At 41.8% G+C, this 26,005-nt stretch overlaps 2 protein-coding genes across 4 annotated transcripts in view; both read left to right on the top strand.

Annotated features, from left to right (window-relative positions):
* Positions 1-9,250, top strand: part of DCTN4 (dynactin subunit 4) — a 32,549-nt gene extending 23,299 nt beyond the window's left edge. For both annotated transcript variants that reach the window (XM_067732295.1, XM_067732296.1), the window contains 4 exons: positions 293-347; positions 1,375-1,482; positions 3,778-3,875; positions 6,623-9,250. In XM_067732295.1, the coding sequence (XP_067588396.1) occupies positions 293-347; positions 1,375-1,482; positions 3,778-3,875; positions 6,623-6,836 (475 nt within the window). In that variant the 3' untranslated portion in view covers positions 6,837-9,250. The remainder of the gene's footprint in view (positions 1-292; positions 348-1,374; positions 1,483-3,777; positions 3,876-6,622) is intronic.
* Positions 9,251-15,848: 6,598 nt separating this feature from the next.
* On the top strand, positions 15,849-25,308 carry RBM22 (RNA binding motif protein 22). Of its 2 annotated transcripts, XM_067732290.1 has the most exons (11): positions 15,851-16,013; positions 16,443-16,496; positions 17,461-17,490; positions 18,091-18,223; positions 19,494-19,594; positions 19,699-19,871; positions 20,686-20,886; positions 22,064-22,228; positions 22,986-23,074; positions 23,279-23,410; positions 24,185-24,403. In XM_067732290.1, exons 1-11 carry the CDS (start codon positions 15,960-15,962, stop codon positions 24,313-24,315), a joined length of 1,263 nt encoding a protein of 420 aa, XP_067588391.1. In that variant the 5' UTR covers positions 15,851-15,959; the 3' UTR covers positions 24,316-24,403. The 2 variants fall into 2 exon arrangements, with proteins under 2 accessions (XP_067588390.1, XP_067588391.1); XM_067732289.1 differs by lacking the exon at positions 22,986-23,074 and having other exon boundaries at positions 15,849-16,013; positions 24,185-25,308.
* Positions 25,309-26,005: the final 697 nt, after the last annotated feature.

Raw genomic sequence — 26,005 nt, 5'->3', positions numbered from 1 at the left:
AAAATCTCAAAAAATATATCTAATACACATATAAGGTAGAGATATCTGCCATGATGCACACACATATATAGGCTCTAAACTAGAGGTATACATAAGATGTCAGAAAGAATTCATTACCAGTTTGGTTTCATGTCTTAAGTTCTTATCGTAGTGGTATGATTCTTTAAAATTTTCTCTGACATGTTCTACTTAACGTGAAGAAATCGTTTCTTTGCTGCACTGGCTTTAAAAAAAAAGTAACAATTTTAAGAGACTCCAATGACCATTAATACATTTTTTTATTCACGCATAGCAATTATATCCCAGAAGTGAGAATCATGTCAATTCCCAACCTTCGCTACATGAAGGTTAGTACCATGCTTATTTACGGGAAGAGAAAGGATTAATTGATCAAAGATGTGTGCATATGTGTATGTGGTGGCTGTGTGTATTTGACATGGGATGCAATGAGCAAGGGATAAAGAAGAAAGTTTGAAATAATAAAGGGATTGAGATTTTAAGTGTCATTAAGCTGGGATTCTTGATAACAGCATCTTTGAAATATATGCAGAAGGAGCAGTGTGCACATTACATTGAGGTAGAATCATGGTAGGGAAAGAAAGGAGATGTTAGACCCCACAGGCATCTTCAGCTCTCCTCCAGCCAGGAGATTCTCCACCATCTCATGTGTGTGTATGTGTGAGATATCAGGAATCAACTAGCTTTCTTCTTTACCACAGCCCCTCTTTTCTTTGAGGCCCTTATCTCCCACACAGACACCACAGTGAATTGCACAGTGTTCTGCAGCAGCGTCTTAGTTCTTTCATGCTGCTCATAAAGACACTTTTATAGTCCCTGTTCATTTTAATTTTTTTTTTTTTGCTAATGTAAAGAGCATACCAAACAAGGGCAAATTATGGTTCAAGAAATCTTAAGGTCTTTTACAGTCTTGATGTGCCATTTTTTTCTATGCTAATATATCTGGCTAACCTGTGGCTGCCATATTTTATTTATGAGGGCTTCCTTCTTTTTAGCCTTAAGTGGCGACCTGGGTAGGGCAAGAGTTGTAAACTTTAAACAATCACTTAGATAATGTGTATTTCTCAGAATTTCTGCATCTAGTAACTGGCCCTTTCTGTGGGATCTATTCTATTTCCTCAGTGAAATAGCAGCTCCAGAGAGTATGTAGACTAGCATATAAGTAACAGAATAGGAGTTAGTGAGCCCTTTGAGAATGCAGTGATGTAGAGGCACAGGTGGCTGTTACTGTTCAAGAGTAATGCTGGAGGCGTGGAGGGCGGAGGGGGTGATGATTTTGTGATCTAGGCATCTAGGAAAGTGGACCTAGGTGGCAGCAGTGGAACATATCTGAAAGATGCCTTTCCTTTTCCCCAGGAGAGCCAGGTCCTCCTGACTCTTACGAATCCAGTGGAAAACCTCACCCACGTGACTCTGTTGGAGTACGAGGAGGGGGACCCTGATGATATCAACAGCACTGCTAAGGTAGGAACGCTTTGCCTCATCCTGAGTAACCCTGACTTCTCCTGGAGTGGCTTCATTTGCCCTGGCTTAAAGGACTCCACACTGTCTCATTTTCACATCCAAACAGTCATCAAGTTCTTCTGATTTCACCTCTTGAGTTTTTTTACTTTATCCGCAAGCACACTGCCACTGCCCTTTTAGAAGGTCTCATCATTTCTTACGTGGGCTGTGACAGTAACTTCCTAACTCCCTGTTTTTTCTTCACCCCCACTTCCATGCCAGCCCATCTTCCATCTTGCCATTAGTGTGATCTTTCTAATATCTAACTTTGATCATGGCATGCAGCTTGTTTGGTGTCCCTCTGATGTTGGGATGAAGTCCACATTCCTTGGCATAGCTTAAGAGCCCCCTGATGTCCTCACCTCTCTCTTTTCTTCCAGGATGATCTTCCCTGAAACCCCCAAATCTAGCATTCTCGAAATTGTGCATATTAATGGTTGCGATCCAAGCATATCCAATGGGTCATAAACTTCCATGCTTCTAGAGGACTACATATGCTATTCATTTTATCTAGAATTCCTCCTTCCCATCCCCACTCCTCTGACATACATGGCCACACCTCTCTTTCTGCCTGATGCATACTCATTTTTCAAGACACAAAGGAAATAACATTTCCTTTTAAAAGCTGATGTGCCTCCGCTAGATGCCCTCTGCTTACACAGAGTATACATAGCACTAAATATATATTTTTTAATAGTCTGTTTATTTATTTATTGGCTGTGTTGGGTCTTCCTTGCTGCATGCAGGCTTTCTCTGGTTGCGGCGAGCGGGGGCTACTCTCCGTTGCAGTGCGCGGGCTTCTCATTGTGGTGGCTTCTCTTGTTGCGGAGCACGGGTTCTAGGTGCGTGGCTTCAGTAGTTGTGGCTCATGGGCTCAGTAGCTGTGGCGCACGGGCTTTGTTACTCTGCAGCATGTGGGATCTTCCCGGACCAGGGATCGAACCCGTATCCCCTGCATTGGCAGGCAGATTCTTAACCACTGCACCACCAGGGAAGTCCAAGTACTAAATATTAAAATAGGTAATTTTGACTCTCAGTGTTGGTTGAATGAATGAAATGAGGCCTTTCTGCTTTTTGCTACTTCATGACTCATCTAGTACTTGAAATTTTAGAACAAGAACTTTTCTCTATAAACCATCTATTACTGACTCATAATTCAGCATGATACTCATAACAAAAGTTGGTAGAAAGGATGCCTGTTATCTTTAATTAGCTGTTATTCAAGTTATACTTACTAGTAGAGAATTTATCTTTTTTTTTTACTTCTGCTTTTTAATGATTTCATTTACTAGCATCACTTCCAAAGAGAGATGACACTCATCTGTCCTTGCTCCTTTTTAAAATAACACTAATAAGCTGTGCCAGTGAGGATAGAGACAGAAATAAGTGCCTGATGAGTATACCCAGCTTATGGATTTGCCGTTTTTCTCTCCCTTTACAGCTCCCCGGCCACATTTATATCCATAATTAGTAATGTTGTTTACATTGTTATCTGTTAACTTCTAACATAGCGAAGTTGAAGCCTAGTTACAACATAAGGCTAAGTGTAAAGAATGCTTAACTGTTTTTCATGGCCATAAACATACCCAATATCTGCATTTCAGAAAATATGTTGGAACTACTGTTTCACATTATGTTTTTTCTTTTTTAAAAAAAATGAGGGCTTCCCTGGTAGCGCAGTGGTTGAGAGTCCGCCTGCCGATGCAGGGGACGCGGGTTCGCGCCCCGGTCCGGGAAGATCCCACATGCCGCGGAGCGGCTGGGCCCGTGAGCCATGGCCACTGAGCCTGCGCGTCCGGAGCCTGTGCTCCGCAACGGGAGAGGCCACAACAGTGAGAGGCCCGCGTACCGCAAAAAAAAAAAAAAAAATGAACTGTTTCAGATACACCACAAAGCATAAAGAATAACATAGCAAACACCCATATTCCCCCAGCCCCTTAGGAAATAAAACATTAAAGACACAGTTGAAGCCCTCGCATCCTGCCCACTTAAATTCCCCTTAGCAGCGCCAATGAAGTAAGCACTCACCTGACTTTTACCGTTCCCTTAAATTTCTTTGTTCTTATACTTTTATCAGAAATGTCCAAACAATATGTTTGTTAAACTTTTTATAAGTGAAATAATGTATGTTTCTTCAAACTTGCTGCTTACTTCTGCATGTCTAGGTCAGGGCAATACTTTTCTGTATTCCACTGAATGAATGTTCTACAACGCACTGATTCCTTCTGAGGCAGCCCTCTTTGTGTTGCTCTCCAGGTGGTGGTGCCTCCCAAAGAGCTTGTTTTAGCCGGCAAGGATGCAGCAGCAGAGTATGATGAGTTGGCAGAACCCCAGGACTTTCAGGATGATCCTGAGTGAGTGATCCTTTTGTGACACACACACACACACACACACACACACACACACACACACACGCCACAGTTGGTTGGTACACGAGGCCCACTCACAGATCTCAATTTTCTTATCTGAATTTTTAAAGTAATTTTTTCTTCCTATTTATAAAAAAAATTACTATAGAAATTTGGTGAATATATATTTATTTTTATATATAAAACCATGAAGAAGAAAATAAAATTTCACCACCAGAGATTAGCACCATTAACATTTCCATCATTGGGATCATTCTGTAAGCACAGTTTTTTTAACCTATGTTTCCTGTGTTAAAAAATTTTCAAGTGCATGATTGTTCATGGTTGTGGACAGGATATCGTATTCTATCCCCAAAGATTTACCATTGGATTTGTCTACCTGCCCCCCAACCTTTCCATCTTAGAGTAACAGATTTTACTCTCTCATACCTAATAACTGAGAAGTAAAAAACCAAACCTTTCCCAGATGAAGAATACATCAGTCAGGTTCCAGTCTAAAAACAGAAATCACATCAGTTATTTGAACAGAGAGAATTTAATATAAAGATTTGTTAACTGGGTAACTTCAGAGGTTAAGAAGAAATCTGCAGTATCCCAGAGATGGTAATTTTATGAAGCAGTTACCACTCCTAGGGCTGAGGGAACAAAGGGAAATGGTTTAAATGATTCAAATTTAGAAGCTTGAAGGAGGAGCCCCATGGAGCTGAAACTCAGACCTCTGGGAAATGGGAGCAGGGACACTGCCTGACTGGTGCTGGCATCACAGGGTGCCAGAGGAGGGGTGGCATGCTGAAGCTGGTTATGCAGTTGGAAAACCTGGATACTGCCACTTCCTGAGTGAAGAGGCATTGCTAGAGTGCTGCCCACAGGAGCTGCATGCAGACAGGAAGCTCACCGGGAGAACCAGGCCCCTTCTTCCTGCAGGCCTCTGGTCTCCATTAGAGCCCCTAAAGGGAGCCTGGTAAGGAACCAGCCTACCAAGCAGAAATGTGGTTAGCAGAATCCTGTGTCACAAAGCAGGCTACAGAGCTGAAAAGCAATAGCATTTAATACACTGGTGTAGGGAATATTTAAGGTTTTTTAACAGAATGATCAAAAGCTCCTTCCGCAAGATCCCGGAAAGAAGAAATAACATGGGACAAATTAGAAAGACAAAGTGAGAGCAAAGAGGAGGTTAGTACGGTGATTACCAAACTTGGGTGAACTTCAGAAAGCACCAGCGTGGGTGTTTTAATCTTTTTTTTTATTGTTTTTTTTTATTTTTATTTTTTTGCTGTACACGGGCCTTTCACTGTTGTGGCCTCTCCCGTTGCGGAGCACAGGCTCCGGACGCGCAGGCTCAGCGGCCATGGCTCACGGGCCCAGCCGCTCCGCGGCATGTGGGATCTTCCCGGACCAGGGCACGAACCCGTGTCCCCTACATCGGCAGGCGGACTCTCAACCACCGTGCCACCAGGGAAGCCCTTAATCTTTTTTTTAAATTCTGTATAGAGTACCAGACCCCACAGCTTCTCTTTAACAGGTCTAGGTAGGCACCAGGAATCTGAATTTTTTTAAAAAAAGCTTCCCAGGCATCAGTGGTTGCCTGGGAAATTAAGGCTAGGAAGACTTTTTCTTTTTTACTATTTTTGAACTGAATTTTTAAAATGAATCTGATGTAAATCAAAGGTTTGATTAGTTACTTCAAAGTGATTGTGTTAATATAATACAAAATGCATTCTCTATAATCCTTGGTTTATATAAATTATATTAATTTAAGTACAGAAATTTGTTAAGCCAAGGTGAACTTCTGGAAAGATCATCTGAGATAAATTCCAGCCAGATTACATGACAGATTAATGAAAGATTGAATTAATTATATTCCATATTATTGTACTTTATAGGACTTCCAGATATCTGGAAATTAGTAGAGCTAATACTGGATAATATGTAAATATTTGATTGAGTAACTTTTCTTAAAGTAATTGAGTATCATCTGGATAGTAGATCAAGTTCTGTTTATTTCATTGCCTTTTGACTTTTTGAAGCTAAGTTATTTAAACACAAACTTCAAGTGCATATCAGAAAACTGAAATGGAAAATTCAACTAAAGAGATTTTTTTCTATTCTAAAAATTCCTAATTTACAGACTCTGTTTACAAAACACACTGATTTATGGTATTCCAGAAACTCCTTTAAAGCTCCGAGTTAGCATCCGTCTGTATCCTATAGAAATAATACCATATGTATATAAAGGTTAATGTGAAGGGATGTTTGTAACAGAGGAAATCAGTGTATACTAATTATGGTCGCTATGCACCCATTAAGTAGAATGGAGAAGACCTAGATATACCAATATGGACAGGTGTTTGTGATAAACAGTGAAAAAAAGCATGTTACAGAATAGTGTCCCTTTTGTGTTGGTTAAAAAGGCAGAAAAGTGTAAGTGCACAGAAAAATATTTGGTAGGTTAAGAGCCAAGCCGTTTACAGTTGTTCTCTGTACTGAAGAGGAAAATAAGAGGAAAGACTTACTTTTCCCCATTTAAAATTTTTATGACTATATTTTACTGTTGTAATATTTAAAAAATAAGGAGGTCAGCATTTTGCTGAAGAAACTCTTCATTGTTGACAAATGGGATGGTGGTCATATCTTGTCAACAGAGATTTCCTGTGGGGCATAAAATGACTGTGAGTCTAACAGGTTTGGCTGACTTGCGACCTGCCTAATACTGTGCTTATTTCCTTCCATAGCATTATAGCCTTCAGAAAGGCCAACAAAGTGGGTATTTTCATCAAAGTGACCCCACAGCGTGAGGAGGGCGAAGTGACCGTGTGCTTTAAGATGAAGCACGATTTTAAAAACCTGGCCACCCCCATCCGCCCCATCGAAGAAGCTGACCAGGGTACAGAGGTCATCTGGCTCACCCAGCATGTGGAACTCAGCTTGGGCCCGCTTCTTCCTTAAAGTGTTCCAGTGGCGGGCAGATCCCAAAGGACCGTATCATCACAAACCCGCGTTAAAATGTGGAAGCCGCTGCTTCGTTAGGCCTTGTTTATAATGATGTACCCATGCACTACTGAATCCTGTTCCTAGGAGGTTGGGGGCATAGGCAAGGCATTAGGAACACTGGGTGACTGCTGTTCCTCTGGCCCTCTCTTCTGTTAATACCCGTAAGTCTGTGTCTCCCTCACTGAACCCTGCACGTTGACTAACAACAGCATAGTTCCATCCCAAGAAAGGGGGTGGCTGTTCCTTGGAGTGGCATTCGATTGACCACTTGAGAAACTGACCATACTATCTCCCGATCTGATCTCATAAAGGATCAGAGTCTCACAGATGAAACTTAAAATAACTGAAAGGTAGGCCCGCTATTAATGACCCAGCATTGGTCTCAGTATACCAGCTGCTTTTTGCATTCCACTAGATATAATCTAGCACTCTAAACGTATCCCTTCACTTGCCATCTTGGCTCCCATCCATTTGACAGGATAATAGAATCGTCATGTTGTCTTTAGTTTTGTGATGATTGGAAAAACCTGTGAAATAGTTAAGGCACCTTAATTTGCCCTCTTTTAAGTGAATATAAGATACTTATTTATTAATTGTTCTTAAAAATTTTTTCCCAGTAGAATACAGAACTTTTTCTTCTAGGAAGAATTTGAGAAGCAAGCAGTTACGTGTCATGTCAAGGGGGTGGCAAATTCTGTTCATTTTAACTGTTGCCACAATATCCAGGGACTGATGCTGCCGCAGCGAGCCTGTCTTTATGTCTTACTCCCTACGCTTCTCTTCGGCTCGGCCTCTTTAACTCAGTAAGTTGTTCTGAGTACTGGGGACCTGGAAAGAACCCAAAGAAAACTTGGTGGACAAGTTCACTTCTGGAATTCAGAAAACATTTTAAATGTTAGATGTTTATCATGATCTGAACTAATGTTCTTTCCATGGATTTGAAGGGGAAGTTAACATTTGTAATCTCTTGAATCCAAAACTGGATATTCAGAAAAAGAAACTTCTCCCTTCCTGCATTTAAGACTTTTATCATACGGTTTGTCAAATAAGAGCATTTTGACCATAAATCATAAAGAATACTTGCCTAACAGCACACATGCTGTTTTCACTTGGTATCCTGGAGTTGGGTTGCTAACCTTAATTTCTGTGATGTCTTCTCAACTGAGACTTGACAAAGTAGACCACCACCTGCACCACATTTTCTGTAAATGTATTGTTAGCAAGCAGCCAACAGACCGTTGGGGAAAGAGAAATTTCCTGTTTATTCTGGTTTTGTTTTTAAGTTCAAGCCTTTAGTTTTTAAAAAAAATTAAAGGTATATATAGTAATCTGGAGTACAGACAGGACATAGTTACTTTTCAGTTCCCCTTGGAAGATAAAAATATTTAGGAAGCCTCTGAAAGACACTAAATAGTACTCTTAAGATCAAGCCAATATTATGAAACGGTATTCCACAGAGCAATATATATGCTGCAGTATGAGAACAAAAACACTCATGTCTCCAATATTATGACAGTAATAAGGCTTAGCCTGTTAGGAGTTGGGGCAGGGTGTTGTATAATGACAAATCTGCAGACTATAGAAATAGCTTAACTTTTTGTGACCCCACGAAGTGTCAAATTAATTTTTATTTCACTACTCACTACAGCCTCCTGTGACGTGAGTGCTCCACATTTGCCAGTGGAGGAGATAAGCCTCAAGGTAGAGGATGGCTTCCTATGTTTACACGTTTGCATCGACTGCACACAGTTACGTGTTGAAGGCATATAGCTGGTGTTTGTTCCCAGAAATAATAATGTTGAAGTAATGGGTCTCATCACCCCCATGTGACACAGAAACACAAAAACACTATTGATCATAGAATTTTTTCCTCAGAAGCCAAATTAACTTGCAGAATAACAGAGCCATTGATTTAATGGTTCCTCAAGATCGTTTTCAGTGCAAGCTGGTACTTCGTGTGTTAGTAGAAATGGTTCAGTATCTGTGTGTTAGTAGAAATGGTTCAATACCTGCAGCTGGTGAATTTGGAATTTTATTTGTTCCTTTTTTATATTCGATTAGGTGCAAGGTTTTTAAAGTATAGTCAGTGTGCACCACTGCAGGCAAATTAGATGTCATTAGCACTAGAAACTACAGTTTTGGAAACTTAAAGCTAAGTTAATTTGAATTTGTGATTTGATTAGCCCACCAGAGTTTTCTTTTGTTCAGACTGTTTAATGAGCTAAATGTAATGCATATTTGTAAAGAAACATCCTTTTTGGTCCCTTTTGGGAATGAGAGGCACTCCTTGGTCTTTATGAATGACAGGTTACTGTTTTGCCTGATTGCTTAACTTCGTGTGGTGAAATAAAGCAGAAAAAGCTTGAAAAGTGTCTTTTGTTCGGTTTCATGAAGACTGATTGGAGTAGCATGCCAGGGGTGGAGTTAGGGTTAGCACGCGAGTCAGTGGGGCGTGCTCCCTTCTTCCATTTGTCTAAATGAACTAAGGTAAAACCTCAAGGTAGTTCACTGTAATATTATATAGATAGATGTTGCTTGAGCTCCTTATGAACGTATTATCAGAACCAATGTGTAAATGTTACGTTGTTAGGACTCTACCAGCTTTTATCCTGGGTCATTGCTCCCAAAGATATCCTTTTAAGTGTACAGAGTGGCCCAGCCCTCTCAGGTAGCCACTCGTCCACTTTCATCTGTACTCAACTTTTTCCCTCTTACTGTAGATTCATCAACTACTTCCCTTGCTCTCTACACCCTAGCCACACAAGCCTCTGCTATTCCTGAGTCACCCCAGGTTGCGCCCTCTCAGGTTCTTTGCACTGGCTGTTCCCTCTGCCTGGAAAACTCTTCTCCCAGATATCTGTACAACTCAGACCCCTGCCAGTCAGGTCTGTGCTTAAATGCTTCCTTCTTAGGCTTTCCCTGACCTCCCTATGTGATAATGTAAACTGCCCTTCCCTAAACACGTATCCCCCTTCTTTGCTGCTTTTTTTCCTCATAGCACTGATTACCATCCAGCACTATATACTTTATTTTTTGTTTCATCATACGAGAACATAAGCTTCACAGTACAGGGATTTTTGTCTTTTTTAAAAAATTGATGTATCTGCAGAGTGTAGAGCAATGCCTGGCAAGTAGCAGACAACCAATATTTGTTAAATAAATTAATACCATCGTCCTTTTCCTTGTTCACGTAGCTGTTGGTCTTTTATCTTTTTTAAAAATATATATACATATGCCTCTTTTTGTCATAAGCCAAATATCTTAACTTCCCTTGAGCTCTCTTGTTCCAGTGTTAGCTCAACCTAGGATACTCCCTAGGTATCCTACTCCCATCTAGATGTGGTCTTAATCTGTAGTACTTAACCTCTCCAGGGCATTTACCTCTGCCTAGTATTGGGTTTTGTATGTGTATAGTTCCTTTGCTGTAATGCACACCCTTGCAGAGCCAAATCCAGGCCCCTTTGTCATCTCTTTCTCCTATATTCCAGTCAAAGGGTAGCCTGGAATAAACTCAGAAACTCAGAGCCAAGTCACTTGCTCAATTGCAACATAGTTGATCCTTGAACAATGCAGGGGTTAGGGACACTGACACTGGGGCAGTCAAAAACCTGTGTATAATTTGACAGTTGGCCCTCTGTATCCAGGGTTCTGCATCCATGCATTCAGCCACGTGCAGATCATGTAGTATTGTATGTATTTAGTGGGGGAGAAAAGTGTGTGTAAGTGGACCCACGCAGTTCAAACCTGTGTTGTTCAAGGGTCAACTGTAGTTAGCTTTATTTATCCCCATTTTCTGGTGGTCAGGGACATCAATAGTGGAATATATTTCACAATACAAACCACCTACACAAGACAATGACTTTAAGTGTTAAGTGAAAGTAACATTAAATGATATGGAATCAAATAGTGAGAAAGTTGTATCATTCTCATGCCCTGCTCCCCTCTCCCCATCCTTCTGTCAAATAAGGATAAAGTATCAGTTCTCTTATGTAGCACTTTTTTTTTCTTTTAAACATAGGCTTCTGTCTCAGAGCCTTTGGCAGACAACAGAGGCTTACCTACTAAAAAATATTGTTTCATTTTCATTGTACTTGTTCTTAAGGCTACATCTACACAAGTGATACTAATTTTCCATTTACAGAAGTGATAAAAAATGTTCCTCTTAAAATATATTTAAGTAACATGAGGAGACTTAGGAGTTCCACTTGTGCCTATGATGTAGATGTGTGGAAAGAGTGTCACCCTAACTCAAAGTGGATAGATGACAAAATCATAAATTTTATTGGATCTATATCAGATAGCTGATGTGGCAGGGCAGTCAACTAGCCTGAATTTCAAGGAAGGACAGACCCCTCCAAGGAGAGGTGGGATGTAGACTGGCTCACCTGTAGCAGAGCATGGGAGGAAGAAGTGTTGACCAACATATAAGCAGGTAAGAGGAAATCAACTAAAAGAATTGCTAAAGGCCAAACTGGGGCTAACATGACAGTATAAAACCCCTGGGAGCCTGAGATACTAGGGGACCTTGCATGCACTGACAAGCTCTTTACAAAACTACCGGGTGTTCATGAGAAAAACCTGGGGGGAGTGGGGTGCTGGAGCTCTACAGAGCCTCCCTTGGTTTGGAGGCATGCAAAGGAAGGAGGAGTAGGAAAGGCATGAAACCTTGCCTCCCCCTGGCTAGGCCCTTCCCTCATTAGGAGCAAAAAGGCCTAAGCCACTGGGGGAGGAGCAGAAAACCCTGTCTCCCTGGAACACAGGTAAAGACCCGTTGGTGCTGGGACAAGGTAAGAAAAAACCTCTACACTTGGGAGGGACAGGATTCAGTCCTGAGCCCCCCCAGGATTTTATACCAATACCATTAAAGGCCTCTTGCCAATGCAAGAAGGGCAAGAAACACTCCCCCTTTAAGACCAACCAACCACAGATACAAATCAGGGTTTGGCTGCCACAGAGAGAAGGGGCAAGAATGCTGAGAAAAGACCCATTCCCAAGGCCTGGGCACGAAGGACCTACTAAAGACTGAGGCTTTGGGACTTCCCTGGTGACGCAGTGGGTAAGAATCTGCCTGCTGTACTTCCCTGGTGGTGCGGTGGTTGAGAGTCCGCCTGCCAATGCAGGGGACACGGGTTTGAGCCCTGGTTCAGGAAGATCCCGTGTGATACAAAGCAACTAAGCCCGTGCACCACAACTACTGAGCCTGCGAGACACAACTACTGAGCCCGTGAGCCACAACTACTGAGCCTGCATACCACAACTGAAGCCCTTGTGCCTAGAGCCCGTGCTCCGCAACAAAGAGGAGCCACCGCAATGAGAAGCCTGCGCACCACAACAAAGAGTAGCCCCCGCTCGCCACAACTAGAGAAAGCCCACGTGCAGCAATGAAGACCCAACGCAGCCAAAAATAATTAATTTTTTAAAAATTAAAAAAAAAAAAAGACTGAGGCATAATTAGAACAAAGAATCCCTGAGTCCTCCTTGACTCCCAACGTACCAAGCAGCTGCTGGGGGCATGGGCAAAGGCATAGAGAATTAACCATATGGTGCAGGTATGCAGGACAGCTGAAAGCTAAGGATGAACACTTGAGAAAAATTCTTCAGCTCCAAAGCACAAAATTAGTGGATATGAAACCTGTGGTTTCAAGCACTGAAGGCAACCATCGCAACAACAAAACCCAAACCTAGCTCAATTTCTGGCCAGGATGACCAAACCCCACACGAATGGCCTGACAGAAGAGGCTTGCCTATTTCCAAGCATTAATAATATTGACTTCAGTCTCTACTGTTACGTAAGTAATGATTGGCATTCAATAAAAATTTTGAGATACACAAAGAAGCAAGAAAAGTCAACCCATTTGTGATAGACAATCAATGAGACCCTATACAGGTATGACCCAGATGTTGGAATTATTGGTCAGGGACTTAAACTCTGATTAACATGTCGAAGATCTAGTTGAAAATAGGGATAATATGCATGACAGATTTCAGCAGAGAGGTAGAAACTATAAGAAAGGGACAGATTGAAATGAAAACCACAGGATCAGAGATGAAGAATATTTTCTCTGGGCTCATCAGAACACCTTGTCATACCTGAGGAAATAATCAGGAAACTTGGAAATGGATCAATAGAAATTATCCAAACTGAAACTCTCAAAAAGAAAACAACAGCATATTCAAGGTCTATGGGATGATATCAAATAGTCTAACGTGTAATTGGAGTCCCAGATGGAGAAGAAACTGGGCAGAATATTTAAAGAGATGACAGTTAAGAATTTTCAAAATACAATGAAGGACAACAAATCACAGATGCATGAAGCTCAGATAATCGCAAGCACTTTCTTATACAGGAAAAAAACATGATCAAGTAATCCCACTCCTAGGTATTTACACATGCAAAATGAAAACCTATGTCTGTACAACCACCTGTATGTGAATGTTTATAATGCCTTTATTTATTTATTTTTGGGTTTTGTTTTTATTTTTTTTAACATCTTTATTGGAGTATACTTACTTTACAATGGTGTTAGTTTCTGCTTTATAACAAAGTGAATCAGCTATACATATACATATACCCCCATATCTCCTCCCTCTGTGTCTCCCTCCCACCCTCCCTATCCCACCCATCTAAGTGGTCAGAAAGCACCGAGCTGATGATGATCTCCCTGTGCTATGCGGCTGCTTCCCACTAGCTATTTTACATTTGGTAGTGTGTATATGTCCGTGCCACTCTCTCACTTCGTCCCAGCTTACCCTTCCCCCTCCCCGTGTCCTCAAGTCCATTCTCTACGTCTGTGTCTTTATTCCTGTCCTGCCCTTAGGTTCTTCAGAACCTTTTTTTTTTTTTTTTTTTTAGATTCCATGTATATGTGTTAGCATACGGTATTTCTTTTTCTCTTTCTGACTTACTTCACTCTGTATGACAGACTCTAGGTCTATCCACCTCACTACAAATAACTCAATTTCGTTTCTTTTTATGGCTGAGTAATATTCCATTGTATATATGTGCCATATCTTCTTTATCCATTCATCTGTCGACGGACACTTAGGTTGCTTCCATGTCCTGGCTATTGCAAATAGAGCTGCAATGAACATTGTGGTACATGATTCTTTTTGAATTATGGTTTTCTCAAGGTATATGCCCAGTAGTAGGATTGCTGGGTCCTATGGTAGTTCTATTTTTAGGTTTTTTTTTTTTTTTTTTTTTGCGGTACTCGGGCCTCTCACTGTTGTGGCCGCTCTGGCTGCGATGCACAGGCTCCGGACGCGCAGGCTCAGCGGCCATGGCTCACGCGCCCAGCCGCTCCGCGGCATGTGGGATCTTCCCAGACCGGGGCACGAACCCGTGTCCCCTGCATCGGCAGGCGGACTCTCAACCACTGCGCCACCAGGGAAGCCCTATTTTTAGTTTTTTGAGGAACCTCCATACTGTTCTCCATAGTTGGCTGTACCAATTTACATTCCCACCAGCAGTGCAAGAGGGTTCCCTTTTCTCCACGCCCTCTCCAGCATTTATCGTTTGCAGATTTTTTGATGTCCATTCTGACTGGTGTGAGATGATACCTCATTGTAGTTTTGATTTGCATTTCTCTAATGATTAGTGATGTTGAGCATCCTTTCATGTGCTTCTTGGCCATCTGTATGTCTTCTTTGGAGAAACGTCTATTTAGGTCTTCTGCCCATTTTTGGATTGGGTTGTTTGTCTTTTTGATATTGAGCTGCATGAGCTTATGCCTTTATTTATATTCATTCAAATCTGGAACAACGCAAATGTTCATCAACTGGCAAGTGTGTGTGTTGGGGGGGCGGTGTGTGTTTAACCCCAGGTGCATCCATACAATGAAATTCTCAGCAATAAAAAGGAACAAATTACTGATACATGTAACAATATGGATGAATTTCAAATACAATATGCGAAGAGAAAGAAATCAGACCCAAAAGGCAATACAGGATTCCATTTATGATATTCTGGAAATGGCAAAACTATAGGGGCAGAACACAGATCAGTGGTTGCCGTGGACCAAGCATGGGGAGAAGTGGATTCACTCAGCACAAGGGAACTTTTGGGGATGACAGATGATAGAACTATTCTATATTTGTATGACTATATGCAAAAATTCATAAATGTTCAAGTAAAAAGGGTAAAATTTTACTCTACACAAATTATGCTTTAAACCTCATTTTTAAGACATAAGGTGGCATAAATAAAAGTATTTGATGATAGGATATGTCAAAAACTATGAAAGTGATACCAGGACGCTTGAAATTCATAAAATATCGGCAGTGTGGTTATGAGTTGTTCCAAAAACGATGTAATAATACATGTGTTGATCCACAGGACCCTTTTCATTTCAGAAGTTGGAAACACAGCACTATTGTGTTTGGATTTGTAGCTTCACCATTTTCTAGCTACACGACCAGAAGCAAGTTACTTAATCTCTCTAAACCTCAGTTTCCTTCTATAAAAGAGGTACAATAATACTTGCCTAGAGGGTAATGGTTGCCAGATAAAGTACAACACATCCTGATAAATTTCACTTTCAGAAAAACGAGTCATTATTTAGTGTAAGCATGTTTGGAACATATTTGGAACTAAAATAGGGTTCGCTGTTTATCTGAAATTCAAACTTAAGTAGACGTTCTGGGGTTTCCTTGCTAAATCTGGCAACCCTACAGAGAGGGCTCATTGTGGGAATTAAGTAAGACACGGTAACGGCAAGACGTTACCCCACCGTTTGGCATAATAAGCGCTCAGTGGGGACCAACGCTGTTTTAATCCCAACCCCTCATTCATTACTTGTTCCTTTATTCTTTCACTCAAATATTAAAATAAACCGATTGTACTTGTGACTCTTCATCCCTTGCTGTCACCACTCTGAAGAAGCACCAGGAAGCCAACTATCAAGCGAAGAAATTCTGAGCGGGCGACGTCATGACGCACAAGGCCCGTCCCCCGCTCAAGGGCGCACAAGACGCGTAAATAAGACGTCGACGGCCAGCAGGCAGCTTCGGGGCTTGACGGGATTGTGGCGGTCTTCTCTCCCAACTCGGAAGCTGCGGCTACCTCCGGACGCTCTCAAGATGGCGACCTCTCTGGGTTCCAACACCTACAACAGGCAGAACTGGGAGGATGCGGTGAGTATGCCTGCCGATGGAGGACGGAAAGAGGCAGCGAAGCCAGGCTTCCAGCGGGCGGGCAGGGACATGGCTGCGGCGCAGCCGAGGGAATTCCGGGGAGAAGCCAGCACCGCGGCCTAACTCTGCCACGGCTGAAAGCTGAAGGGCGGCCCTCCTGCGGGCTTGGAGGGAGAGGGCTTAGTCAGGGTCCGGCAGCAGCCCCCTTTCCATCCCTACTCCCTCCACTCTTTTCGAGCGGGTCTTTTCTCCCGCCGTCTGCCGGAAGTGCAGACAGCACCCCGTCCGCGACCCGGCCAGTGCTGGACCTTGGGTTCCTGCCCTGTTCCCCAACCTCGCTCCTCGTCCCCTCCCCCCGCCCCATCACTGTGGCCGAGATGGCAGGGTCTTCGGAGCCTGGCGTTCGACCAGATTTCCCATTTTCACCAGGACTTCCCTATTCTGTGCCAGACGTGTCTTGGAGAAAACCCATATATCCGAATGGTGAGTGATCGTGTGTGAAACGGGACTTACTGTCTGTGTTCTGTCAGTGTTGTGGTACTTGCACACTGTCGGTGATGTGTTTGTCTTAGCTGAGAAGTAATAATGCCCCTTTACTAACCCTAAGAGTACGACGAATTTGCAAAGGACTGTCATGCTTGTTCTCTCACTTTGGAGCTCAGCAACAGTCCTGTGATATAAGAGTCATAATAATAGCTAATATTCGTTGAGCATTTACCTAGGAGATAGGTCTGTTAACCAGAGGCAAAGGGAGTTTATGTCTTTTCAATATAGCAAGTAAGGTGTGGAGCTGGGATCTAAGTTCAGATATTCTGACTCCGGGTACCTCAGCAAATTAGGAGCAGACCCAGGACTAAAAATCTAGGTTTCCTGACTCCTAATCAAGTGCCTTTTGGCCTCTGCACCTTGTAATCTGTTTAGTATAAGGTACCCTCTATCCTTACAAATAAGGGTAAAATTAGCAGCAGTTAACACTTAATACTTAGATTAGGGCTGTGTTGTGATCAGTCTTGGAGGTATTGGTTGACTATATGCAGGGGACCAGCACAGGATGAGTCTGTAGTAGTTAACTCTGACTAAACTTTGTAAAATGGGCTGGCCATGGCTGCATCCTCCATTTAGGGACTGTGGAAACCATTAGGAAATTGTTCTTGGGAGAGAACTGCGGAGCCAGAAATGAATCTAAGAGTTGCGGTTGTGGAAAGGTACATACTTACCTGGTGTTAGATCTGTAAGATTCTTAAGAGGTTATAACTTGTAGGTGACTAGATTATATCCCCAGCCCTCCCTTACCCCCCGTCCCTCCCCAAAAGGGTGGATTTTTTTCCTCCTCTCTTCAAGATGCTAGGGATTTCCAGATAAATTTCTTAGGTCCTGTCTAGAGAAGGAGCAGGCATTAGGTTTTCTTCTTTCCATAACTCATTCTTTTCTATTTTTTCTATTTCAGACCAAAGAAAAGTACGGGAAGGAATGCAAAGTAAGTATATTTAAAGAGTAATGATTTAATTTTATTTTCCGTTTCTCTTCCACTTGTTGAGGTATGAAGTCCTTTATAAAAGTGAGCGCTACACAGACATTCATGTATCATTTACATACTCATTGGCTGTTAACTATTTAGTGTAGGGGTAAGAAAATGAGCCCTTTAATGTAAGGATTCTTAACTTGGTGTCTGTGGTTGGGCTTTGAACCCCCTGAGATTGTATATACCAAGTATTGTTTGATTATGCACATGAGCATTTTAGCTGAGGAGGAAGGTCATAGCCATCATAAGATTCTCAGAGGAGTATATGACACTCCCTACTCACCCCGTAAAAGATTAAGGGTTATATCATTAATGGTGGTAACCTCTAGGGTGGGGAGGACTTTGATTTTTGAGTATTTTATTTCTGTACTATGTGAGTTTTTTAACTACTGGGGAAGGGTGTTGTAAAGGATTGAAACATCATATGGTGTTTAGACTAGATGATTGCTAAGATCTCTTCTACACCCTAGATTCAGGGATCCTTTTATTAAATCTCCTGGATTGATTGTCCAGATCAGGACCATTAATACTCTGTGGCTTTATTTTGTGTTCCAGATCTGTGCCAGGCCGTTCACAGTGTTTCGTTGGTGCCCCGGGGTCCGCATGCGTTTCAAGAAGACTGAAGTTTGCCAGACCTGCAGTAAATTGAAGAATGTCTGTCAGACCTGCCTCTTGGACCTAGAGTATGGTATGTTTGCCCTGTCCCATAGGTCTGAAAGTGTGCAACTACTCTACACGACAAACCAGTTTTCTTGTCTCCCACTTCTCACCCCTTCTCTGGTTCTCACCCACTTTGGAGTGTCTGCTGTGCTCTGCTTTTCCCAAGAAGAAAAGAACCATACTAATTTATTCTAGCGTTCTGAACAACAGTAGGGACTTAAAGAAAAGTTGGTAATTGATCAGCACTGGCCGAAACCTCCCTTCTGTATACCTTTGTAGCCAAGGTAAGTTAAAGGCATTGTTGCTCTGATAGGTAATTTCTTTGCCTTTGGCTTCTTTCTAAATCCAGAGCTTTTTTTCCCACAATCCCTGACAAAGTTCTGGCTAATTGTGCTCTAGATTTTTGTATCAAATATATTGTTAGGACTGATACACTATATTGCTACTGTTTCAGAGTAACTGCTTTTGGGAGTGATTTTTTTAACTGCAGATGACTTTTTATTTATGCGAAAAATATTCTTTCAACAAAAGTTTCTACTATACAGTAAAATAAAAGGGAAAAGGAAAATACAAGTTTATCTATGTTAAGTTCAGAAAGTTGACTCTGCTAATCAGAGTCCTGGTCACATATTGTTTAATATTATTTTTATGTTTGTTAAGCGGGTGTTCTGATTCTGGAATATAATGACCCTTACATGACTGATTATCCAGAGGATGTGTAGGACAAGCCTAAAAATAATTCTTTTTTTATATTTATTTTAAATAAATTATGGCATATTAAAAGCTAGATGCATTATTAATTGCAGGTCAAATCTAACTATAGTAAAAGTTTGTTCATCTAAAAGATTTTCTAAAACATTAATTTCATGAAATTTCATGAAAACTCAGGAATTTGGATAATTTCTTAGAATGCTCTGTAGTAGTATTGGCCTGATGGTGCTAAAGATTTTGAATTAAAATAAAGCCTCTGGGGCTTCCCTGGTGGCACAGTGGTTGAGAGTCCGCCTGCCGATGCAGGGGACACGGGTTCGTGCCCCAGTCCGGGAGGATCCCACGTGCCGCGGAGCGGCTGGGCCCGTGAGCCATGGCCGCTGAGCCTGCACGTCCGGAGCCTGTGCTCCACAACGGGAGAGGCCACAACAGTGAGAGGCCCGCGTACCGCAAAATAAATAAATAAATAAATAAAGCCTCTGGTACCAAGTAAGAAAGTGGAGAAAATGATGTATTCTGTCTACATATTCAGTTTGGATATGGTTTAAAATGTATTTTGAGTTTTTTCCTCCTTTCCTTTGTTCTAGGCTTGCCCATCCAGGTTCGTGACGCAGGATTGTCTTTTAAGGATGACATGCCAAAGTCCGATGTCAACAAAGAATACTATACACAGAATATGGAGCGAGAAGTATGTTGCCACTTGCTCGATGTAGTTTTATATTTAATGAAAGAATCCTGGGGGATTGATACAACCTGTGTAATTTATCTTTTGAATGTGTCATTCCTTTATAGATTTCTAACTCTGATGGAACAAGGCCAGTTGGCATGTTGGGGAAGGCCACATCCACTAGTGACATGCTGCTCAAACTGGCCCGGACCACACCCTACTACAAAAGAAATCGGCCCCACATTTGCTCCTTCTGGGTGAAAGGAGAATGTAAGAGAGGAGAGGAGTGTCCATACAGGCAAGAGCTGAACTGCTTTTTCAGTTTTTGCTTTCAGATGATTAGTCATCTAAGAAGGGGGAGGTGCTAGCTTAAACTATTTCTGCTTTAAAATGTAGAAGTTTATAGAACTAGTGTCATATGTCTTATACCTTAGGACTAGAGCTTGATCAAATTGTTTTTACTTATAATGGAACTTTTACTTAAAACCAAGCCTTGGGAAACTAAATTGCTCTGCCATAAAATATCAATGTTGACCTCAAAAGTTTCTGCCTAAGATGTAAGTCTTTGCCATCAGGGTATGATTGGCTTGAATCTCAGTGTATAGTTGAAATCAGATTAAGACCAGACTTGTAAAGAATGTGTAAGTGTGTTTGACTCAAGACTGCCAGGCATCTGGATTAGGAGTTCTTACTTTGGGGTTGGTGAAGCCTACACCCAACAAAAAGCTAGTAGCTATGTTTTTTTCTGGGGTTGGGTCCATAGATTTAATAAGACTCTGAGTGGAATGCAAGACCTCAGACACATTAAGAACCCTTGACCTAGAGGAGGGTAATCATGTTTTGGTTACCTTTTGTTTTGGAGTGGATTGTGTCAAAAACATTTCTTTATAAGGAAACTCTGCCACGCTGGCCGTTTAAGTGGCTTTTCGGAGGCTAGCGAGTCCTTGTGTGATACAGTAAATCCCTTGATATTAGCTCTGTTTTAATAGTTATGTTTTGGTATGGCCATGGTTTCTAGATCAAAAGGGGACTTTTGTAGCTCCTGTTGGGTGGTATCTGTAAAATATTTTCCCTTGTTTCACCTTTATGCATTGTTCTTTCCTGAACCATAGACATGAGAAGCCAACAGATCCAGATGACCCCCTTGCTGATCAGAACATTAAAGACCGATATTATGGAATCAATGACCCTGTGGCAGATAAACTTTTAAAGCGGGCATCAACAATGCCTCGTCTGGACCCACCAGAGGACAAGACTATCACCACACTGTATGTTGGTGGTCTGGGCGATACCATTACTGAGACAGATCTAAGGTTTGTGAATATAATTTTATGAGTTGTTTTTGCCTTCACCTGCCCTAGAATTTTTTTGGCAAAAACATGATAATTCTGTATAAGGTACATTTTTCTTTAGTTGCTCTAGAGTTAGTGTCATGCTGACTGGAATTTTTATAAAGTTGTCCTTTGTGATGCCACGTAATGTTCCTCAACAATGCTTATTCCATGCTTGTGTAGGGTATTAATTACATGAGCTTCTGTTTGGCCTAATAGCCATTAGAATTTCTAAAGATGGCACATATCCAAGTATGATTAATTTTGTAGGGGAGGGAGAGCTTTGCAATTATAAAACCTTATGGTTTACTTGTTGGCTTTTTAAAGAGATTGGTATTTGGTAAATTTGTGTTATTCTTGGCTTGTATTTTGCATGGCTAGATGAAATATCTGGGCAGATACTGATGGAAATTGCCTCTTGCAAAGAGATAGAGGGGAGAAGAAACTCTTATAGGTGTACAACCTGCCCTTGGTAGCTTGTCTGCATTAAACCCTAAGTGAGCGAGAGTGTCCCCAGGGGGTGGCAGACTTTTTCCCACCTGCTCTTTCTCTTCTTCTTTTTTACAACCTTAAAAAAAAATTTTTTAAAAAACGTTCTTGGCTCATCAGCCATGGGGGCTGTAGTTTGCCAACCCCTTATCTAGGGTTTAAGGTCTTTAGGGAGCCTTCTGGAGCCCCTTTTCCTCCATGGGAAAAACCCTGAGATGTTTGATAGCCTTTATTTACTCATTATTTTTCTTTCCCTTCCTCAATACACAGCACCCACAATAGGGTTTAAGGTATGGGGGAACCACCTGCAGGTAATTAGGCAGATCACCATGGGGCCACCTGCCTTGTGGTGAATCAGTTAAAGAGTTAGTAATCCAGGGCTTCCCCGGTGGCGCAGTTGTTGAGAGTCCGCTTGCCGATGTAGGGGATATGGGTTCGTGACCCGGTCCAGGAAGATCCCACATGCCGCGGAGCTGCTGGGCCCGTGAGCCATGGCCGCTGAGCCTGTGCGTCCAGAGCCTGTGCTCCGCAACGGGAGAGGCCACAACAGTGAGAGGCCCGCGTACCGCAAAAAAAAAAAAAAAAAAAAAAAAAGAGTTAATAATCCATATTCAACTTCCTGGGAATGTCTGTGTTATTAACTCATTTTTCTCTACCTGTATCCCTTCAGAAATCACTTCTACCAGTTTGGAGAGATCCGGACAATCACTGTTGTGCAGAGACAGCAATGTGCTTTCATCCAGTTTGCCACAAGGCAGGCTGCAGAAGTGGCTGCTGAGAAGTCCTTTAACAAGTTGATCGTCAATGGCCGCAGGCTCAACGTGAAATGGGGAAGGTGAGCATTAGACTGTATTAAAATAGCATTATTGAGATTTTCAAGAACCTTTTCATTATCTGGGGACTAGTAAGCTTTCGGTGAATAGGCTTAAATCAATAGGACCTTTACAAAGAATTTTTCATTCTGTCTGGCACTCCATTCCTGTGGATATTAGGAAGATGCTACTTTGGAAATTTATTCAGGGTTTTGGTGTAGTGATCTGATCCTTTGAAGATTCATGTGTTTTTTGACCAGCTATTACAGGTCAAGGGTAATGCCAGGGCATGAAATGTGGCCTGAGAGTTTACACAGGAATTAGACCTAGATTCTGTCCTCTGTAGGCCAACTATCTAGTGAAGAAGAATAGCTAACGTAAGTTTGAAAGTGGTGATTGCATAAGAGAGACACAAGTAAAATGCCCTGGACATTCAAAGGTGGAACGTGTTTCTGGCTTGGAGCCAGGGAGACCTTTCACAGCAGCAGCAGCAGCAGCAGCAGCAGTCCTCACGGAGGGCTTTCTGAGCACTGGGCTCAACACATGGGTGTTGCCTCCTCCATTCCCTACAGCAGTTCTAGTGAATTTTGAACCCAAGTCTTTCTGGCTTCAAAACCTTTGCTCTTATCCACTGTGCACTATGGCATTTATGGGAAAAGAATGTGTGCCCAAAAGGAGGCAAGGAGTGAAGGAAATCCGTTTGTCTAGGAAACATGAGAAGCAGAGGTGTGAGAGAAGGTGGGACCATGTGCTGATGGCGTAAGGGTCTGTGTCTCCCAGGTCCCAAGCAGCCAGAGGAAAAGAAAAGGAGAAGGACGGAACCACAGACTCTGGAATCAAGCTAGAGCCCGTTCCAGGGCTACCAGGAGGTGAGTGCAGACTTTCTGCCTACCTGGTAGCTTGCTAACTTCAGTTGCTCACACTGCCCTCGTGTCCCACGGACGTTAGAAGAGACCCAGGTCTCTGGCTCCCAGCAGCTGTGTTCTCCCAGCAGGACCTCCCAGGATTTCAAGGCAGTGGAAGCGCTGTTGCACAGTTGTCCTCTGCTCTAACCAGCTGTTTCTCTTCTTTAGCTCTTCCTCCTCCTCCTGCCGCAGAAGAAGAGGCCTCAGCCAACTACTTCAACCTACCCCCCAGCGGTCCTCCAGCCGTGGTGAACATCGCCCTGCCACCCCCGCCTGGTATTGCCCCGCCCCCACCCCCAGGTAACCAGCTTCCTTCTGAGGAAATCGGGAAACCCTGGCGAAGTCCTGTAGGCTGTGGGTGTGTTTTAGCTTGCAAAGCCTTTACTACCTGCCTGCAACAAGGTAAGGAGTTTGCACCAAAATGTAAATTCGTCAAGAAAGTCGTGTTACCAAAAAATTGTCAGATGAACTAAACAGTGTGCTTGGTCATGTAATGAAGTTACATTTTGGCTCAAGCTCTTTATCTTGTTCATGACAAGTAATAAACAGTTCAGGGACTTGCACTTTGTATAGCACTGCTCTTTATAGCACTGTCAATGCCAGTATGAGCAGTGTAAGTAAATCACAAGCAGCAGGTTCTCCTGGGCAGAGTTCCCATACTCTGGAGAAAGTTCTGGTTTCTGAACACCCTTCACTCGAGTATAAAGCATTGAGGTTAATGATGACAGGGTGTTGCCATCAGCCTGATTTCTCCCTCACCTCCCCAATTCTGATCAAATCCTGTGTGATAGGCTTGGCATGTTTGATAGATAGCAGAGGCTCAGATGACATACTAGCAATACCTGAGACATGTGGAGTTTTTTTTTTTTTTTAAGCCATCTTGAGGGGGAAGGTTTCTAAAACCAAGGAAGTCATGCAGGTAGACATTCCTAAGCAAGTCTTGTGAACTGACATTTTCTGAAGCCCCATGTCAATTTGATTTATGTGTAGGTGGTATTGACCTTAGAAAATTCAGGGTTTGAAAGGTTGTCAAGAGAACTGCAAGCCTAACAGATTTTTCTCTCCTATCTGTAGGTTTTGGGCCACACATGTTCCACCCAATGGGACCACCCCCTCCTTTCATGAGGGCTCCAGGACCAATCCACTATCCTTCTCAGGACCCTCAGAGGATGGGAGCTCATGCCGGGAAACACAGCAGCCCCTAGCACATTATCACCACTCTGGGGCTCTACAGAAGAGAGGGCGCTTAAAAATCCCAGTAAATGAATCTTGGAATAAATATATTTTTCCTTCCTTTGTAGTTTCCATGATAGCGGAATGTATTCAGATGTGGGCAGTTGGAGAACAACAGCCATGCTTTCCTACATGTGCTCAAAGGATTGATGGACCTGAAATAAGCTGCCATTAACATATCTGGTCACTACTATAACATTACTAATAAAGTTTAATGCCTCTTCCCCTTATCTGTGTGGGGAACAAGCAACTGGGTAAATTGGAATGTCCAGCGGAGTTACCATCCCAATTAAATGTTCATTTTGTATCTTTTCTGGGGGGAAAAAGTTGACCTGCAGTAAAAAAACAAACAACTTTGACCATTTTTATGTCCATTGGATATTTTCCTTTTTATCATCTAAAAAAAGATTACTAGTACTAATCATTGTAGTGGCAAGAGTGTGATTTAACGCTTCTAAAGTCACACTCAGAAAGACAAGTAGAAACCAGCACCCAGCACAGCCCAGGTCTTTTCTCATCTCTCCTTTCCTCATTTATTACTAAAGGAATCTGGCTGATAGTTTTACTTCTTTATGCTACCAAAAAGAGACAAAGATAAAAATTACTTTTTATTCCTGTCAATCAGATGGAGACACAAATGTCATGGGGTTTTGTATCATTGAAGAAACCTGGTGTCTAGGATGAAATTATTTTAAAGAACTTCCAGTAAAACACTTGAACAAACTGTGAAAGGAAAAGAATTAGAGTGTGTTTGAATGGAAGACTTGTGACCTATAGCTGGAACTTTGATCTTCAGCATTCACCTTTGTGTGACTTCAGCGTCTCGTTTTAATTCCCTGCTTCTGGGCAGGGGACTCCGGTCTTAGAATATTTGGATATACCTGAATTGTAGATGGCAAAAAAAAAAAATTGATGTTGTGTTGTGGTTTTGTTTTTAAAAAATTAAAACGGGTCAATTTTCTAAATGTTGTCATAGGTTTATTTCTGTTTTCTTTATCCTTGGTAACTGAACTTGAGGTCAGTGGGAGTTAGAAACAAGTTATATATAAATATGTTTTTGCTTTAAACTGTTTTGATTCTGATCTCTATCCATTCTGAAAGAACCAGGCCTTTTTAGTACTTATGTCAAAGGTTAGTTGTGGGCTTGAAATAGGAATACACAGAAGGCACAGCACAGAGCCTGTCATGTGGTTGTTGATACATGGTAGCTTTAAAAAGTTGTCCTAGTATTATACAAGTCATTTTAAAAGGAAACAGGAAAAATTTATCTACAAGTGCATTTTTCCAGGAGCCAATTCCCATGTCATTTTTATCTAAAATACGTACTTACAGAATGGATATACCCCTTATTACCCTATTTTAGCTTCTCTGGAGAATTTTTGTTGTTTTCTTCGAGAGGACTTTATCTTGCCTTTCTTTTTTTAAGATCTAAAATTAATCTAGAAGCACTTAGAAATTTTTATTTTAATTCTAGTAATATCAGATGTGAAGCAATGTAGGGGTACTTCCAAGTATTTTGACACCCTTTTGGGTAGGGTTTTTTACTTTTGAGCAGGTGAGAGGTTTTTAGCCAATTTGTGAATAATGTGAAACATAGTGTTTTAATAATTGCTAAATTCAGTTATATCTATACATGTTATATACACATGTAAATATGACTAT

This window comes from Pseudorca crassidens, chromosome 3 (assembly GCF_039906515.1).
Source record: "Pseudorca crassidens isolate mPseCra1 chromosome 3, mPseCra1.hap1, whole genome shotgun sequence".
Classification (NCBI taxonomy): domain Eukaryota; kingdom Metazoa; phylum Chordata; class Mammalia; order Artiodactyla; family Delphinidae; genus Pseudorca; species Pseudorca crassidens.
The sequence above is the reverse complement of the archived record's forward strand: the minus strand, read 5'-3'. Positions and strand labels throughout refer to the sequence as shown.

Bases quoted from the DNA above. Each gene is read 5' to 3' on its own strand.
- RBM22 (XM_067732289.1), top strand. From the start codon at position 15,960: ATGGCGACCTCTCTGGGTTCCAACACCTACAACAGGCAGAACTGGGAG. The intron at 16,014-16,442 runs GTGAGTATGCCT...CATTTTCACCAG, and splicing joins GGCAGAACTGGGAGGATGCG to GACTTCCCTATTCTGTGCCA. The intron at 16,497-17,460 runs GTGAGTGATCGT...TTTCTATTTCAG, and splicing joins AAAACCCATATATCCGAATG to ACCAAAGAAAAGTACGGGAA.